The sequence below is a fragment of the Morone saxatilis genome, unplaced genomic scaffold, assembly GCF_004916995.1.
Source record: "Morone saxatilis isolate NCDOM2014 unplaced genomic scaffold, NCSU_SB_2.0 Contig16, whole genome shotgun sequence".
NCBI classification, from domain to species: domain Eukaryota; kingdom Metazoa; phylum Chordata; class Actinopteri; family Moronidae; genus Morone; species Morone saxatilis.
In genome coordinates, this window is record NW_023339718.1 from 8,874,565 (window position 1) to 8,890,061 (window position 15,497).

General features: G+C 40.6%; 4 protein-coding genes across 9 annotated transcripts in view; 3 read left to right on the top strand and 1 right to left on the bottom strand.

Annotated features, from left to right (window-relative positions):
• tcn2 (transcobalamin II) overlaps positions 1-3,642 on the top strand; it is a 3,873-nt gene extending 231 nt beyond the window's left edge. Inside the window, exons 2-10 of one of the 2 annotated variants that reach the window (XM_035658106.1) lie at positions 190-257; positions 839-1,028; positions 1,137-1,300; positions 1,639-1,791; positions 2,028-2,200; positions 2,312-2,486; positions 2,576-2,756; positions 2,846-2,964; positions 3,066-3,642. In XM_035658106.1, coding sequence (XP_035513999.1) covers positions 200-257; positions 839-1,028; positions 1,137-1,300; positions 1,639-1,791; positions 2,028-2,200; positions 2,312-2,486; positions 2,576-2,756; positions 2,846-2,964; positions 3,066-3,127 — 1,275 coding nt within the window. In that variant the 5' untranslated portion in view covers positions 190-199 and the 3' untranslated portion in view covers positions 3,128-3,642. Of the gene's footprint in view, positions 1-186; positions 258-838; positions 1,029-1,136; positions 1,301-1,638; positions 1,792-2,027; positions 2,201-2,311; positions 2,487-2,575; positions 2,757-2,845; positions 2,965-3,065 lie in introns of both variants that reach the window. The other variant, XM_035658107.1, reaches the window with a different exon arrangement.
• Positions 3,643-4,065: 423 nt separating this feature from the next.
• dguok (deoxyguanosine kinase) lies at positions 4,066-6,981 on the top strand. Of its 3 annotated transcripts, none has more exons than XM_035658110.1 (8): positions 4,066-4,391; positions 4,498-4,732; positions 4,826-4,935; positions 5,022-5,221; positions 5,525-5,672; positions 5,815-5,930; positions 6,362-6,461; positions 6,654-6,981. In XM_035658110.1, exons 2-8 carry the CDS (start codon positions 4,522-4,524, stop codon positions 6,678-6,680), a joined length of 912 nt encoding a protein of 303 aa, XP_035514003.1. In that variant the 5' UTR covers positions 4,066-4,391; positions 4,498-4,521; the 3' UTR covers positions 6,681-6,981. The 3 variants fall into 3 exon arrangements, with proteins under 3 accessions (XP_035514003.1, XP_035514004.1, XP_035514002.1); XM_035658111.1 differs by having other exon boundaries at positions 4,501-4,732; XM_035658109.1 differs by having other exon boundaries at positions 4,066-4,732.
• Positions 6,982-7,692: 711 nt separating this feature from the next.
• Positions 7,693-9,675, top strand: spaw (southpaw). The gene is made up of 3 exons (XM_035658108.1): positions 7,693-7,978; positions 8,369-9,183; positions 9,287-9,675. The coding sequence occupies exons 1-3, from the start codon at positions 7,693-7,695 to the stop codon at positions 9,437-9,439; spliced, it is 1,254 nt and encodes a 417-aa protein (XP_035514001.1). The 3' UTR covers positions 9,440-9,675.
• A 2,367-nt stretch (positions 9,676-12,042) lies between these two features.
• On the bottom strand, positions 12,043-15,259 carry eif4ebp1 (eukaryotic translation initiation factor 4E binding protein 1). Of its 3 annotated transcripts, none has more exons than XM_035658919.1 (4): positions 15,095-15,259; positions 14,797-14,952; positions 13,829-14,020; positions 12,043-12,649 (listed from the first exon to the last, which is right to left on the bottom strand). In XM_035658919.1, exons 2-4 carry the CDS (start codon positions 14,930-14,932, stop codon positions 12,618-12,620), a joined length of 360 nt encoding a protein of 119 aa, XP_035514812.1. In that variant the 5' UTR covers positions 14,933-14,952; positions 15,095-15,259; the 3' UTR covers positions 12,043-12,617. The 3 variants fall into 3 exon arrangements, with proteins under 3 accessions (XP_035514812.1, XP_035514811.1, XP_035514810.1); XM_035658918.1 differs by having other exon boundaries at positions 14,797-14,966; positions 15,095-15,257; XM_035658917.1 differs by having other exon boundaries at positions 14,797-15,258.
• Positions 15,260-15,497: the final 238 nt, after the last annotated feature.

Sequence of the window (15,497 nt, forward strand, 5' to 3'; positions counted from 1 at the left end):
AGCCATAGGTATTTTAATGCAGTTATTATAGGATTTACTGTTTGCCATCTGTGTATCTGCCTCTCTAAAGTACCTAAAAACTTTCAGACTAGAAAGAGGTTTTTTGATTTCCCCATTTTACAGTACTTGTGTTGTCACTTTAACATTTTAGACAAATATGTTGATTTCATTGTTTTTGTTGTCCAGCAGGTTGTCCACAATGCTGTCTTTGGTCATAATCACCGGCCTCCTGGCTTTTACTTCTGGCAAACCATGTGGTAAGTATTTTTAATTATTTTTTAATAAAACCAGTTTTACCAATCATTAAAAACCCTGACTGACTAACTTTGTTCAGAATCAGAATCAGCATCAGAATTAGGTTTATTGCCAAGGTAGGTTCTTTACACCTACGAGGAATGTGTCTTGGCCATTGGTGCATAAAATATATAAATATACATATAAACTCAGGGAAACACAAACAAACTGAGCGCAAACACACTGACTCACTGGTCTGGACATTCACTGATTTTGCAATTTGATTTTAAATGGCCTTCACATTGCTTGCTCAGTGACAAAAGTTGAGCAACTGTCAGTTACCGACAATGTTGGCCCCCTTTTTGGTCATCAGTGATGAGGTTAAATATCACAGAGAGACATATTTGAAACATGAACACAACAAGAGTTCTTTCCATTATTAAGTCTGCACAGTCTTTGTTTCCTCCTGTTGTGACTGCTGATGCTGCAGTTCTGGTTTTGCAATGCTTTGAAAGTTCATGTTGTCAGCAGGAGTTACTGAAATACTTTTATGCCTGTGACCGAAACGTCTGAGAAATATTTTTATTTTAATATTTTAACCCAGATACTGAAGGATACAACAGTGAGCTGCTCCTGTCACTCAATAAGAATCTCCTTCGCTCTCTGGAGACGCAGGAAGGACTTCCCAATCCCAGTGTTCACTTGGCATTACGGCTTTCCAATCACCACAACTTGAACAAGGAGAGAGAACACCTGGCCAGACTGAAAAGTGATTTGCACAAAAACATTCAAAGGTGTTGTTTTACAAATGCCCTCATTCTTCTTCTATTTTAAATCTGTATTTCCATTGATTTATTTTCTGATGTTCTCCCTTCAACTTAAGTTTCCTGTGTCTTTCTCAGCTCTCTCTCTAAAAGCAAGTCTGTGGTCGGCGTCTTGGCGCTGTACACTCTGGCTTTAAAGTCCTCCTGCTCTGACACAGTCAACTTCACCGTCAACGAGAGGAATGAGACGCTGCTGACGCACCTGAAGAAGCAGATGGAACTAGAAAAAGAGCATATTGCCTGTAAGTTTTCCTTTGACCCTTTTGGAGGCCAACATGGTCATAAAAAGTGTTCACCATCTAGTTTTACATGGTGCTACAAAATGAGTTCAAAGTTTATTTAGTGTGGAAAGGAAATCAAAAAAAAAAAGAAAACTTGGGGTGACCTGAAGTAAATGAAACAATGTAACATTATATAATTTATATGTTTTGTATTTATGTTATTAGAAGATTATTTTCATAATCTACTTTTGTCATTAGAGCAACTAAATTCCATCTGTTGTAGTGTCTGTTGCTTTGGAGAATTTCTTCATGTTTTAATATAATTTGGTTTCTTTCGTTTATCCTCTCCTTTTTCGCAGTCAGCCAACGCCCTTTGACCAACTATTACCAGTACTCTCTGGGCGTGCTCGCTCTTTGCGTGAGCAGCATCAGGGTCGACCACCATGTCAGCCACAAGCTCATCAAGGCAGTCGAACATGAGCACTTCAAACATGGAGAATCTGAGAGTGTTGGTGAGGGAAACCTTCCTAAATAAATGATATGATTAAATAAACAAAGTGCAGAAATATGCAGGCAGGGATACATCTCAGTTCTTGTGATGAAAATTGTCTAATAGATGGTAATCTACTTACCATTCACAATCGTTTGTTGTTTGACTGTCAACAAAGATGCATGGCTGCAAACAAGATAATACCAGTGCTGTCTGTCTGTCAAATATGCACATTTGAATCCTACTTTCTCTCCATAGATATCTATGCCATGGCTGGAATAGCACTGCAGTGTGTGAAGGACGCTGGCTTTTATGTGCACAACGCTGCTGAGCTTGACACAGCCCTTACCAAGATCCAGCAGAAGCTCTTGGCCTCTCGTAGGACCGATGGTCACATTGGCAATGAGTTCAGCACAGGCCTTGCAGTTCAAGTAAGGATCTTTTTCCTTATTTTTATTTTTTATATTTTTTTGCTCAGCTCCCCTTGTCTCTTTCACCACCACCTGTGCAGCTTAAAAGGGTACTTATTTGATGTTTTCAAGGCCTTACTGGCAATGGGAAGCCCAGTTGCAGAGTGTGCTGTCCCGATGGAGGCCATGAGGGCAGACGCCAGAAACAACACATACCATAACCCCATGGCCATATCTCAGATCCTGCCAGCTCTCCACCAGAAATCCTACCTGACAGTTAAAAGCATGGAGTGCAACAATGAGGATGGTATGTGCAGAGTTATTTCTTCCCCCTGCATTCACTTCAGGTGGTTTCAGGTTGTCACTCTTGTTGTCATGGTGTGTGCCTTTCTACAGACACTCTGGTGCTGGAGCCCATAAATCCTGTGGTGGTTTTACCAAGCAACATCAAAGTGACTGTGATCGTGGAAGTGGTGACGTCCAGCGGGGCCGCTGCTGTTTACTCTGTTGATGTGCCAAAGGGCAGCTCTCTGTTGGAAGCCCTTGAACTTCTCAAGGCGGGAAATGTTGGCTTCACGTGAGTTCATATGATGCAACTTGGTAAATTTCAGCTTTTTAAACTCAAACAAAAGTCCTGCATGAGTAATATTTGATGCTATTTGGCAGGTTTGAGAAGGAGAACAGTCTGTGGGGACCCTTCTTAAGTGCGGTGAATGGAGAGCAGGCCAGACAGAGCGACCGCAGATATTGGCACCTCTCCTCCGATGGTACTGCACTCAGTGAGGGTGAGGAAACACACACACATATACATTGTGACTTACTAATACAGCATTTTTTTTATTTATTTTACCTGCTGCTTTAATTTCACTTTGGTTTGCTCCCTCAGGTGTTGGTGATTTCAAGATTAAGGCGGCTCAAAAGATCACCATCAAAAACACAAGGCACTGAGAGTCAGTTACTGCTGGTGCAACAGTAATCAAATCACAAAAGCAGTTCAATCTTTATTATTTTTTTTATCCTCTGTTGTTTTAACCAATGATTATACATTTGGTATTTCAAGTAGGTTTGGAACTTAAATAATAATGTGTAATTTAGAACTAATTGAAGAAACTTTACTGTGAATATTCTAACTTTAGTATGTAAATTGTAAAGCTTTTTTATGCTGGATTGTTAAATGAGTGTGAAATGTTTATTCAAATGAATTACAATGTGTGATTGTGCTTTGCATGTGTCTAAAGTACCTTTATTATGCATTATAGAATCCTAATTGACATTGTCACACTTACTTGTGCCAGTGGGGCTCCAAACATATATTATTTGTTTGATGCTGACATTTCTTGTAGCTGACATTTTCATGCAAATTGTTACAGTTTGAAAAGTAAATTGATTGAAGTACAAGATCAAACCCTAGAAATAAAACTTTGGATGCCTTCAAAGTCACATGGCTGGGGGTGAAAAAGTGATGCTGTGACACATATTTTGTGACCCATTTCCATAGTCCATTAACACTTTTGATTGAATGTCTGATGCTGAGGTTGACAACAAAAGAGTGTCTCTCTCTTGTAAATAAGAAAGAAAAATTATCCAAATGTCAGCAGGAATGATTAACAGGCATTATCCCAAGGTACACACTCAAGGAAAGAAACACTAAAACTATACGGCTTTAAATGTCACAAATGCAATTATGTGAAAATGAAAAAAACATGTTATGCCTTACCTGTATGTCTACAGATTTTCTGCATGAACAGAAATAAAAATGAACCTCATTCATCTGGTGGAAATCTCAGGGCAAAACACAAGTACTTTCGGACTTGTAAAATCCAGCATTAATCATTTCCCCCCCATATAGTTTAAGTTAAAACTAATTAAATATTGTCAATGTCTCAAACAAGCAGGATACGGTTTGTCAAAATGCTTTTATTGCGAAAGTACAGAACTTGTACACCGGAAGTGATTCCTGTTGCTACTGTTTGTAGCATTTGGACACATTTTTATATAAAGTTATTCTACTAATTTCACCTACCGGCAGTAAATATGCGAGGCACGAAAAAGTGAGCGCAATTCAAGCGATATATCGGTGTTCATAAATGTAGGAACAGTTGCACATATAGCTGTAAATCGATGATTGATAACGAAAGTTCATGTCAGCTACGTCCTGGAGATGATTAGCGAGCTACCATGAGGTTGTCTCACTAACGTCAGCCGGCACCAGGTGACATGCAAATACATGTTGTAATCCTTATGTACTTGTATTTATTTATATCATAATGTCTACTCTGTATCGATGCGCTCTTTTGTACCGTGTTTCTACATTAAAGCAGCAGACAGGTTTGATACAGCTCATGAGATTTGGGCACAATGCGCCTCCTTCATCGTGGAAGACACCTAACACCGTCTGGGGAGTTGGAAACACGGCCATAACTCAGACAAATAACCTCAGCACCATGGCCAGTAAGTCAGGGAGGCTCAGTTTTTCTTGTTCAAGGTGCTTTTCAAGTTCAACTAAGGCTGGATCCGCTCGAGTAAAGAGAGTTTCTATCGAGGGCAACATTGGTAAGTTACAATATTTCAAAATAAGATGAAATATTTTTGGGCCACTCTATGAGCTATATGTGATCTCCTGTCTTATGTCATCTCAATTATCAGCTGTTGGAAAGTCGACTTTTGCAAGACTGTTGCAGTCAGCTTGTCCAGACTGGGAGGTGGTGGCAGAACCTGTAAGCAAGTGGCAGAACATTGAGAGTGGTACCTCAAAGGTTTGCGCACATTCACATCTATATCTTTCCCCCAACAACAATCAAAAGGAGGCCAGGCTGACCATCTCCGCTTCTGTTTTTGACAGGGGACAGACGGGTCCCCCCAGACAACAGTCAGCAACCTGCTTGAGATGATGTACCAGGACCCTCAGCGCTGGTCGTACACGTTTCAGACGTATTCCTGTATGAGCCGGCTGAGAACTCAGCTGCAGCCTCCTCCTGCTCACCTGCTCAGCTCAGAGGGAACACCTGTCCAGGTGTATGAGCGCTCAGTCTACAGTGACAGGTGAGTGAGTCAGGGCACTCCAGGATTGGGTCCTTTAAGTAGAAGACCCATCACCATCTCATATAGGCGAGAAGGTGTTAATGTCTTTTTTACTAAAATGATTTCAATCAGAGCGAGGAGGCTGCAGACTTTCTCCACTGTCCATAAATTGACACATTATAACTATATTATTATTGTTATTGATCAAAGTTATGCTCATGATATAAATATCATGAAATGGATACACGTACTTTATTTACCTTTTAACTGCATTCTCCTTTATTTTGTTTGTGTAAAATTAAACTTGACTCTCTGTCCTGTCAGATACATCTTTGCCCTGAACATGTTTGATCTGGGTTGTATCAACTCTACAGAGTGGGCAGTCTACCAGGACTGGCACTCCCTCCTGGTGGAGCAGTTTGGACACCAGGTGGAGCTGGAGGGCATCATCTACCTCAGAGCCCCACCTCAGGTATGAATCTCAGAGATTTAATGTTCCCAAGAGATGTAATTAATCTGACAATAACTCACGAGGGAAGAAGATGTTTTCAGCCCATCATTTTGACTTGTTGTTTATATTTGTGTTATTCAAATATTACTCTTCTAACTCTCAGAAATGTATGGAGCGTCTGGAGCGCCGGGGAAGGGCAGAAGAGAAGGGAGTGAAACTGGACTATCTGAATAAGCTACACGTTCAACATGAGAGGTGGCTTGTTGAGAAGAGCACTGAGTGAGTTGTGATGTCTGTGTCGTCTCTCTGTCACTCTTCGGACTTTTATGTTTTGAATATTTCCAATGACGCAACATTACACAACCTTTTGAAGTGTAAAGTTAAAGTCTTCTGGCTGATAGATCCTTTTTGATGCACTTTAATAATAATCAGGTGGCTACTGTGAATGCAGGCCTGATGTGCACAGTGTAAAAATCTGGAGAGACTTGTAAATAATCCAACCAGAATCTGATGTAAAATGTTAAAATAAAATACATTCAGAAAGTGAAATGACCAGCATTGCAGGATGCTTCACTCAGATTCCTGTTCAATGACCATTTTAAATGCCTTACCTCGCAGCTGTTTGTTGCTCGGCTGTGAACAGATGACAGTCAGCAGTGTGTGGTCTGGAGACTTTGTGTAATACAGCTCGGCTCTCTCTCTTTTTTCAGAATACATTTTGAGAAGTTGAAACAGATCCCTGTGTTACAACTCGATGCCAGTGTGGAGTTTCAGAGTGACCCAGAGGTGCGGGAGCAGTTTATAACCAAGGTATGTTTTTATTTATTGCACTTTGCTGTAATAGCTGCTATGCCAGGGACAACCACACGGGGGCCCCGTCCTAATGTTTGGGAACTAATTTTTCATCCTGCCTGTCAGACACATTCCCTTTTTCTGAACTGATGTCTGATGCGTTTCATGTTTCTGATCCGCTGTGATCTTAAAGCACCTTTTCATACACAGGTGAAGAACTTCTTCAATGCTTTATAAGAAGATCAGCAGCGGGAAACGGATGAGACCAGTCAGTCAAGTGTGTTAACTGACACATAACTACACACAAGTCTCATAGAGTGAAATATAAAGTAATATAAAAGTTTTTCTCTTTTTGTTTAGCTGCTGTCTTTACAGGACCATACTACATAAAACACACAGTTTTGTCTATTTAAATGTGTTGCTTCTAAAGAGACTTTTAGATTGTTACATCTTTTGTTGTTATTTTATGTGTTGTATCATGGTTTTGAAGTTACTTCTTGTACTGTCGATTTAATTTGAAATCTGTAACACAATAATTCACACATCTGAGCGCTTGAAACACAGAGAAACACTGTTGAGTGATTTTATATCTTGTTCAAATTATAAATTATATGTGCTTTCACTAATATGACCTTTGGAACGTTTACTGAATATAATACAGTTTTTGTGTATGTTACTGTTTTACACATTCCCGAATGACAACCTGGAACAAGCAGATAAGACAAGTGTTGTATTTAATGTTTGTTAAATAAATAAAAAAAGGATTTTGTGTTTTTAAATATTAAGTTTGTCTTAAAAGTCTGTTTTATTATTTTATCTTTGACTTTTATTATTTGTTTCTGTATGTGTGAAATTGTACTTTACTTCTCCCACTGTTGCTCAACAGTAAGGTGTTAATGGCTGTACAGCACTTAAAGAATTATTTGTTAATGGATTTTTACATTTCTAAAGGATTAGGTTCCTCAATGAATATAAAAAGCCAGGCAGTTTGACAGGACAATGACCTTGGCTAAATGTTTGTTTTTTTCTGCCCCTCTGATGTGCTCTGATGATCAGAGGGGCTGTTAAGATGCCTGGAGTGGTCAGGGGTCATCAAAGGGCAGCTGTCCACTATAAAGGGGCCTGGCTGGAGCTCCGTCTGCACATAGCATCATTTCAGCCTGAGCTCAGCTAGAGGAAGGAGATCTTTGCCTCTCTCTCTCTCTCTCTCTCATTATTGTTGCAGTAGACTTTGTGAGATTTAGTTAAAATGGATGCTAGAGTCCTGACAGTTTTCGTCACATTCCTCTTTTGCTCTTCTGGAGTTGTTTTCTCCACTCAGGGGCACAGACATCACACAGGCCTCGAGGCTAGTTTAGCATTCAGAAATCTCTCCACGAGTCATCGCAGCAGATACCCTCTGTACATGATGCAGCTGTACCGCTCCTTCAGGACGGCTGATTCCTTGTTGTCAGTACCTGTCAACACCATCACTACACCGGGCGAAAACCCGCCAGCACACAGTTCTGACTCCGTCCTAAGTCTGATGGCCAGAGGTGAGTAAACTGTTTTACTTATTGTTTTTTACCTTACTGGATTTAAAGCATGTTATATCCTGTATATGTTAGTTTCTCCTCAGTGTGCTCTATCCTCCAGCAGCTCTTTGGCTGCTGCGTTATCTGTGTTATCAGACCCTCCCTTTTTACAACCTAGCAAGTGTCAAAATGCTTATTCGACTTTAAAGGCTTTCTCTGTTTTATGTGAGAGGGTGTGTATATTAGCCCTCAGACGTCCTTGCACAGGGGGGTTCAATACACATCCTGTCCTGTTCACCCTCTCACTCTGGTGTTTTGACATTTGTCCAGGGATCTGGTTTGCCCCTGAATCATCCAGACTGCTGACTGCTTTGCGTGGATTCTCATTTTAATGTTTTGTCTCATTTTTAGGTTGCCATCAAGTGGGTGAAAGATGGACAGTCACATTTGACATGTCGTCCGTGTCTACTAGTGACCTTGTCCAGCTGGCAGAACTTCGGATCAGACTTCCCACTTTCTCTGGCTCTGAGCGTGCCACTGTGGATTTATATCACTCCAGGAAGCAGAGCTGTAACCTGGGCAGCACTTCATGCCAGGATGAGCACCTTTTCCTGGGGAGCTTCGGTACATCACCCAGCAGCACTAAGTCTTCCTGGAAGGTTTTTAATGTGACTGCTCTGTTAAAATATTGGCTGTACCAGGGAGATAGAGTGCCGAGCCAAGAGGCCTCAGGAGAACCTGACATGGACCATGGGAGCGGTGCTGGGGATGAAGGGAAGATTACTGAGTCCCTCTTGGAGAATTTAGGGTCAAGGCAAAGAAAAATTCACCATCCAACCACGAACCGGGTCACAATGGTCATCTTCTCCAAACATAACCTGCCACAGGAAGGCCATACAGCATACAGTCTCATTCATACCGTGGAGAACTCCAAGTATGTGACCAGGGACAGAGTCAGCAGTGACGGTCAAAGTCGACGCCACAAAAGGAACAGAATGGAGAGGTTGAGGGTGGCCGACGGAGCTTTACCTACGGCTGCACCAGCAGCAGCAGAGCCGGCCCAGAGGCCTCTGTGTCGGAAGGTGGACATGTGGGTGGACTTTGACCAGATCGGATGGGACGAGTGGATTGTGCACCCTAAGCGCTACAATGCATATCGCTGTGAGGGAGAGTGTCCTACACCTCTTGATGAGTCCTTCCGTCCCACCAACCATGCATACATGCAGGTAAGATGACAACATGATCCCATTCAACTCTATCATTTTAAACAATCACAAGTTGTTGTCTAGTTGCTGGTTTATTTATGTGAATCATTCATATATTTTTCAGAGCCTCTTGCGACATCACCATCCAGAAAGAGGGTCTTGCCCATCCTGCGTGCCAACACGCCTCAGCCCGCTCTCCATGCTGTACTACGAGAACGATGATTTGGCCCTGCGGCATCATGAGGACATGATTGTCGAAGAGTGTGGCTGTCACTAAAGGCCAGCCCATCGCCGGTTTCACTGCAGTCACAAGAACCACTAGCAACGGAGTTTGAACTTTAATTCAACTGTTTCTCTACTGTCTTTGTGTAAATTGAGAGTCCTAGTCATGGCCTTTTTCAACAAACTACAGGATATGACTGTTAACTTTGAATGATTTTATCTCATCCATACTGGGTGGTCCACAATAGTATATATCTTTAAGAAGAAAGCTCCATTATGCAAATGTTATGTTTTATCTATTTATACATTAAAATGTTTATTTTGTACATAAAATATGAAACAATATATTAAAACAATTTATTTTGACATGATTGTGATGTTTTGTGTTTTTTGGACACGACTGAACTTGAACATAGTTTCTGAATATCGGGTATTCATGAACCCTAAATATGTATAGTGTTGAGTTTAAAACCCTATGCAATATATTTTTCAGGGTTTTTTTGTGTTATTGTGCAAGTTTTTTTTAAATTGACCACAGGACATTTTAGGGAATGGGGTGGTTTTCAAATTAAAATATTTTAGTGCAAAAAATTTTGAATTTTAAATTTAACAATAAGGTATTATTAATAACATTAGATAACATTTAAATCTTTATGGTCATTATTTGCTTCCATGCATAAATCAATGATTTGCAACCTTTTAAAAAATATTCAGGACTTCAGAATCAGAGATATCTTACTGATCCATGGGGGATCAAGGTGCTCACATGACATTAAGAGCAGAAAAAATATGTGTATTACAATATCTAGCAGTACATCTAGAAAGAAATATATAAATGGTCCAGTTTTTTCTGGATTTTATTTGTAGTGATTTTCATTGAATCTCTCAGCAGTAGCTATTAAATAGAACAAAATCCTCATAAACTTGTTGTACAACCTCTGTGACCTAACAGAAAGCCTCAACCTGCTCGTAGATACTCATCTACATCTTAATCCCACTTGTCTTCTGTGACTTGTGACTAGCTAACATCTTAGTGTATTTACCTTCCTCACCTCCAATCCACATCTTCGGGGCTTTTACAGCACACACATCATCAGAGGTCATTAGTGTCCTTTCTGGCCAGGCTTCTTTTGTTGATTGGGATCAAACAGGTAACAACCCAAAAAGTATACTGAAAGATGGAGCAATGGGGGNNTACTTTGGGGAGACGGGGGTGTCAGGAAGCAGAGGTGACAAGAGGAGAGCCCAAACAAACAGAGAGCAATGTGAGGGAATGGAGAGAGTCAACGTCTGGATGCTGAAGCTACTGTTGGGGAAGGACAGGGTGGACTGAAACCGTTCAATCCACACCTCCACCCAAGACAAGACCAGACTAAGTTCTCTGGTAACTTTCAGTTTTATTCAACTGTACTCAATTGTATTGCCAGCAATGATGCCTGAAAGCTTTTAACCAGCTTATACTTACCACAAAAGGTATGTTTTTTACATAGATGATGAAATAAGATGTGTATGATGATGCACAAACAGTTTGTCCAGAAAACACAAACACAGCAGGAGAGCTTGATATCATCACCTCCACATCGTGTGTCAGTTCTCTCACATCTACTTAACAAACCTTTCTGTTTGGTGGTCAGACAATTTCACTCTTACTGGGAATAATTACCAATTAATGCAGATAAATAGTTATCTTATATTCCTGCACATTTTAAAATCTTTGTCAGTAGTGGTGTTCAAATTAGTGGACCTAAAGTACTACTTTCTGCAACATACGGTCCTGTTCTGCAGTTATTCAGTGCACCAATGATCAGATACCTTTAACACCATTTACCTACATGCGATAACATCTTTTGCAAATTCTTTACCTGTTTAGTCCTATTCAGTGGTCAATGCAAAGGTGAACTGAAGCATATCTCAGCATGCATTTGTAAAAGGCAGAGAGGGAACTGAAAGCTGAACACAACTGTTCACATTAACATCTGTAGATCGTAAATTGTCCAATTGCACCTGACTTTGCACATTTTTGGAAACTTGCAGAACAAAGAGAGGAGCTTAGAAAACCCACTAACTCTGTAGCCTGAGACGTCCTGGGACATCCATTATTTGGAATAGACTCACATCAAAAGGGAAAAGCCTGGTAAGCCAATTCAAAATGAACATACCAAAACTTGGGAAAGAGAAGTGGAACAGAAATGTTGCATGATTCCATGACCCCATCTGGCTCTTAGGAGGGAGGGAGTCTCTCCCAGCTATGTACAGTTGTGTATTGACCTCTCTTTATACAGTCCACTGACTGAGGTTATCAGTTGCCAGTGAGCTCCGTGAGGAATTCCTCTGATATGACTTGTGGTGAATCAGTGGAGCACAGGAAGTGCTAAAGACTGTTGAGCAACATGTCATAGTCAAGATTTATTATTCCAAGATGTGTATTAACTCTTCACTTTAAATCAGGAAACATTTGAACTGTAAATAGCTCGGCTGTAGTCATCTAATCTTTACTTTTTATTGTGGAAATAATCAATGGCTTTCATGGCTTTTTGCTCTTTCAGGTGGCACAGTCCAAGAGAAATGTGTATTCAGACCAGTGAACCGATAAACATGAAGACATTACCCTGACTGCTGTGAAATTATAATCCACTGACAAGACAGAACAAGACTCAATAGGAGCACAGAATTGCTTTAATGCTTTGTCACCATACAAACTGTGTGAAAATCTGTTCCAAAAAATTTGATCAAAAAAATTGTTTTTACATTCTCTGTATGACACTTCGGGAAAAACAAATTATACAGTATCTTGAACATTTCAAAGCAATATCTGAAGAGAGGTGTCAGGACGTGTCGAAATGAAAGCACATCGAGTGACAAATCCTTCTGGAATGGTTATAAATTCAGCTCATTTCAATTATCTCTGTTCTTATGAATGAGGCTTTGTTGGTGTTAAGTACTCAGTGTTGATTTTAAACTTGTAGCCACTACAGGAAGGCACACTTTGTCACACATAAATCAGGTTTAAGCCTTGAGGCAGACAGAAAAAAGTTTCATTACAGATTTGTTCTGGACAAAACAAGCAAATGAGATTGATAAAGACAGACTTTAAAAACACTAAGACACTGGAGACACTGAAGGCGAACCTCCATCCTCATGGTATGGATGATGGGAAAAGAGAAGGTGCTCCTGAGCTTCTCTTCACAGCATCTTGTTGGTAAGTCTGACTTTAATACTTGTTCCAGGACAACCTAGATGTCCATTTCAAACTGTGCGTCATCACCTATACAAAATAAAATAGAGAAGACACAAATATTTCATAAAGCAAATGTCTTACTACATTAGGATTCAACAGTCTTGTATTACATTGAACTCACAGCAGGACAACTGGAGGATCATAAACTGATAAATAACATCTGGCAGTGACCAATTCACCACAGGGTGTCCATGATTCATTTAATTTGACAAGAATCAACATCTAATATGTTTTTTAATAAGTTATCTAACCTGAAATGCCTTCAAATATGTGTCTGTCTTTTGAAACAAACTCAGATATATATGAATATGTGTTAAATAAATGGTTAGTTCTGATGGACTGCAACTTTCTGTATAAGTAATCAGTCATTCAAGAATAAAACTGACAAAAACTAATAAGATACCATATCAGGTCATAGCTGAGCTCCAAACCCCAATCAGAGCTTTGTAGGTGGGGTGGATAAGTCACCATCTTGTGCCACAGCCAAGAAAATGTTGACAAGCATATGTGAGACTGACGAAGATGTTCAGGTTGCTGAAAGTCGACTTATAGAAATAACAACTCTACAACTGACAGAAAATTATGTTGACAGGACTTATACAGCACTAAATACTGACTTTTAACAAAAGTTAGGAAAAAAGAGAGCACATTACTCTTGTTTTAGCTACACTGCATATTAGAAGTTATTTTAATAAGGTCCTTATACTTGCGCTTAGGGCCTCTGAATCTGGTATTTTAACTGTCCCTGAAGTAGCCCACAAAACGAGCAGGGAAACTGCTTTTAGCTACTATGCTCCAACACTGTCCACTGAAGACAGAATAGCTACTTAACATGTATCTATTGTGTTTTGTTTTTATTATTTTTTGAGTGTAAAGCACTTTGAGATTAATTTTATCTATTAAAAAGGTGCAATATGAATAAATATTATTATTACTCATTAGTTAGGGCAAAATTACGAAGAAACCCCCCCAAAATCTTAGGCTGAACGATAAAAAGGCACAAATGACCTCCTTTTATCTTGTGTTCAAACCTCAAACTGGCTTCTATCATCAATGAAAGACAGAGAATGACTGCTATGTGAACACAGGTTAATAATTTAATGTCAGACAGTAATACATGTGACATAACTGAGGTCTTTTCAGTGCTGCAGCTTTCAGGGGCTACATAAATTTAATAGCTACAGTCACCCTGAGGAGTGAACTTACCAGTGTTGCTGCTTTCAGGTGCAGGGATGTTGTTGTTGTTCAGTAGTTCTCCATTACGGGCCTTCTCGTTGGTGTCTCCGGAGGGAGGACTGGTCACCCCGGGAATCTTGGGCAGACCTCGCGGAGGAGTCTTGGCCACTGGAGAGCTGCGACACTCCAGCAGGAACTTTCGGTCGTAGATGATCCTGGTACCTTTTGTGTTTGGAGGTAGGAAAAGAAAAAGGATGACCATCAGCTGCTTCAGTCATCATTCATCACTTCTCATCATTACTCTGCTGCAGCTTCCTCCACCATCTAAACCTAGCAATGTTGGTGCAACTCAAATTTGAAGGCCATGAATGTGTTTACTAAGGGAGGTTGTCTTTGCAGACCCGTCAGTAGAAGCCTTTTCCATCAAATCTAACCGTATAACCATCTATAAATGGTACTTTTCTTGATGAAAGTGTATTCTATTATTAGTGTATAAGGGGCAGAGTAACTCAGTCTGTAGGGACCGGTTAAATACAGTATATAATGTGGACTGGTAGCTGGACAGGCGCCTATGGCCACCAGGAGCACCATTACCGGCAGCGGACAGTAGGTGTCGCTAACGCTTCAACATCAGCTGATAAAACCCACAATAAAACCCCGAAAACACGTCTCATTTCACCCAGAAAACAAGTTGCAATGGACGATATGCCACCCACATGCACGCACTCACAGTTACTCCACAGCTTTAGACTCAACAACGTTACTTAATCTGCCTCTATTTGCATCCAAACACTTGATAGCTCAGCGCTAGCACTTAGCTTGAACGGAGCTAGCAGCTGGTTGTGCACGGTGGCGTTTCTGACAGCGACCGACCGCATGGAGTTAGCCCCCATACAGCTGTTTACTGTGCACAAGAGCCTAAATCATGTATGACCGTGGGTAGAAGCACGTCTCCCCGGCACATAGAAGTTCATAAGAGGTGTAACAACAGCTCGTACCACCCGGGGTAGTGCTGAACAGGGTCCCTCCCGGGGTAGAGGAGTAGTCGTGGGGCATGTGCGTCGCGTCGTTGATGGTCACCCTCCTGGTCGACGGGATGGCCTTGGCAGTGGTCTTCTGGCAGTCAGTGGACATCTTCTCTCAGCTCTAATGAACTAAAACTAGCTGACTAAATGACATGAAACAGGCAACAAAGAAACAAACTCTTGGTTTTGACAACCCAACAAAGCCGCGCCTGTTTCAGATATTGCTTTGGCTCAACAGACTGGCTACTTTCGGATAAATAAAAATAAATACCTCTTGTTTCATAAGTGCAAATGATGAAAGGCAGTACCTAGATTGGTCACATTACAACATGCAGTCTCTCTCACACACACAAAGTGGTTCTTTTGTTTCTCCGCTTCCACTCACTCACTCTCTACATGCACACAAAACAACAGACAGACAGCAGACAAGCTGCAGGGGAAAATAACTCCCGAGGTGGACAAAGTGAAGTTATTCCGCCCCCTACTGGCACATAATGCCTGTGCAATGGCTGTATATATTACATTAAAGCATATTTAATAGACCCATGTCATCATATAGACTATCTAATTAGGATAAAAGATCAACTTCTTATGATATTGGCAGTGAAACAACCACCAGTTATAACCCTAACATATGGCAAATAGCAATAGCTTCTGGTTTTATGTAATGGATA

What these genes read in the sequence shown, in the direction of transcription:
- dguok (XM_035658109.1), top strand. Translation starts at nt 4,447, where the DNA reads ATGTCTACTCTGTATCGATGCGCTCTTTTGTACCGTGTTTCTACATTA. An exon ending in TTCTATCGAGGGCAACATTG is followed by an intron (nt 4,733 to 4,825) that starts GTAAGTTACAAT and finishes CTCAATTATCAG; the next exon opens with CTGTTGGAAAGTCGACTTTT. An exon ending in TTGAGAGTGGTACCTCAAAG is followed by an intron (nt 4,936 to 5,021) that starts GTTTGCGCACAT and finishes TGTTTTTGACAG; the next exon opens with GGGACAGACGGGTCCCCCCA.
- spaw (XM_035658108.1), top strand. Translation starts at nt 7,693, where the DNA reads ATGGATGCTAGAGTCCTGACAGTTTTCGTCACATTCCTCTTTTGCTCT. An exon ending in CCTAAGTCTGATGGCCAGAG is followed by an intron (nt 7,979 to 8,368) that starts GTGAGTAAACTG and finishes TCTCATTTTTAG; the next exon opens with GTTGCCATCAAGTGGGTGAA. An exon ending in CCAACCATGCATACATGCAG is followed by an intron (nt 9,184 to 9,286) that starts GTAAGATGACAA and finishes TATATTTTTCAG; the next exon opens with AGCCTCTTGCGACATCACCA.
- eif4ebp1 (XM_035658919.1), bottom strand. Translation starts at nt 14,932, where the DNA reads ATGTCCACTGACTGCCAGAAGACCACTGCCAAGGCCATCCCGTCGACC. An exon ending in GTTCAGCACTACCCCGGGTG is followed by an intron (nt 14,021 to 14,796) that starts GTACGAGCTGTT and finishes CAAACACAAAAG; the next exon opens with GTACCAGGATCATCTACGAC. An exon ending in ACCTGAAAGCAGCAACACTG is followed by an intron (nt 12,650 to 13,828) that starts GTAAGTTCACTC and finishes TATTTTGTATAG; the next exon opens with GTGATGACGCACAGTTTGAA.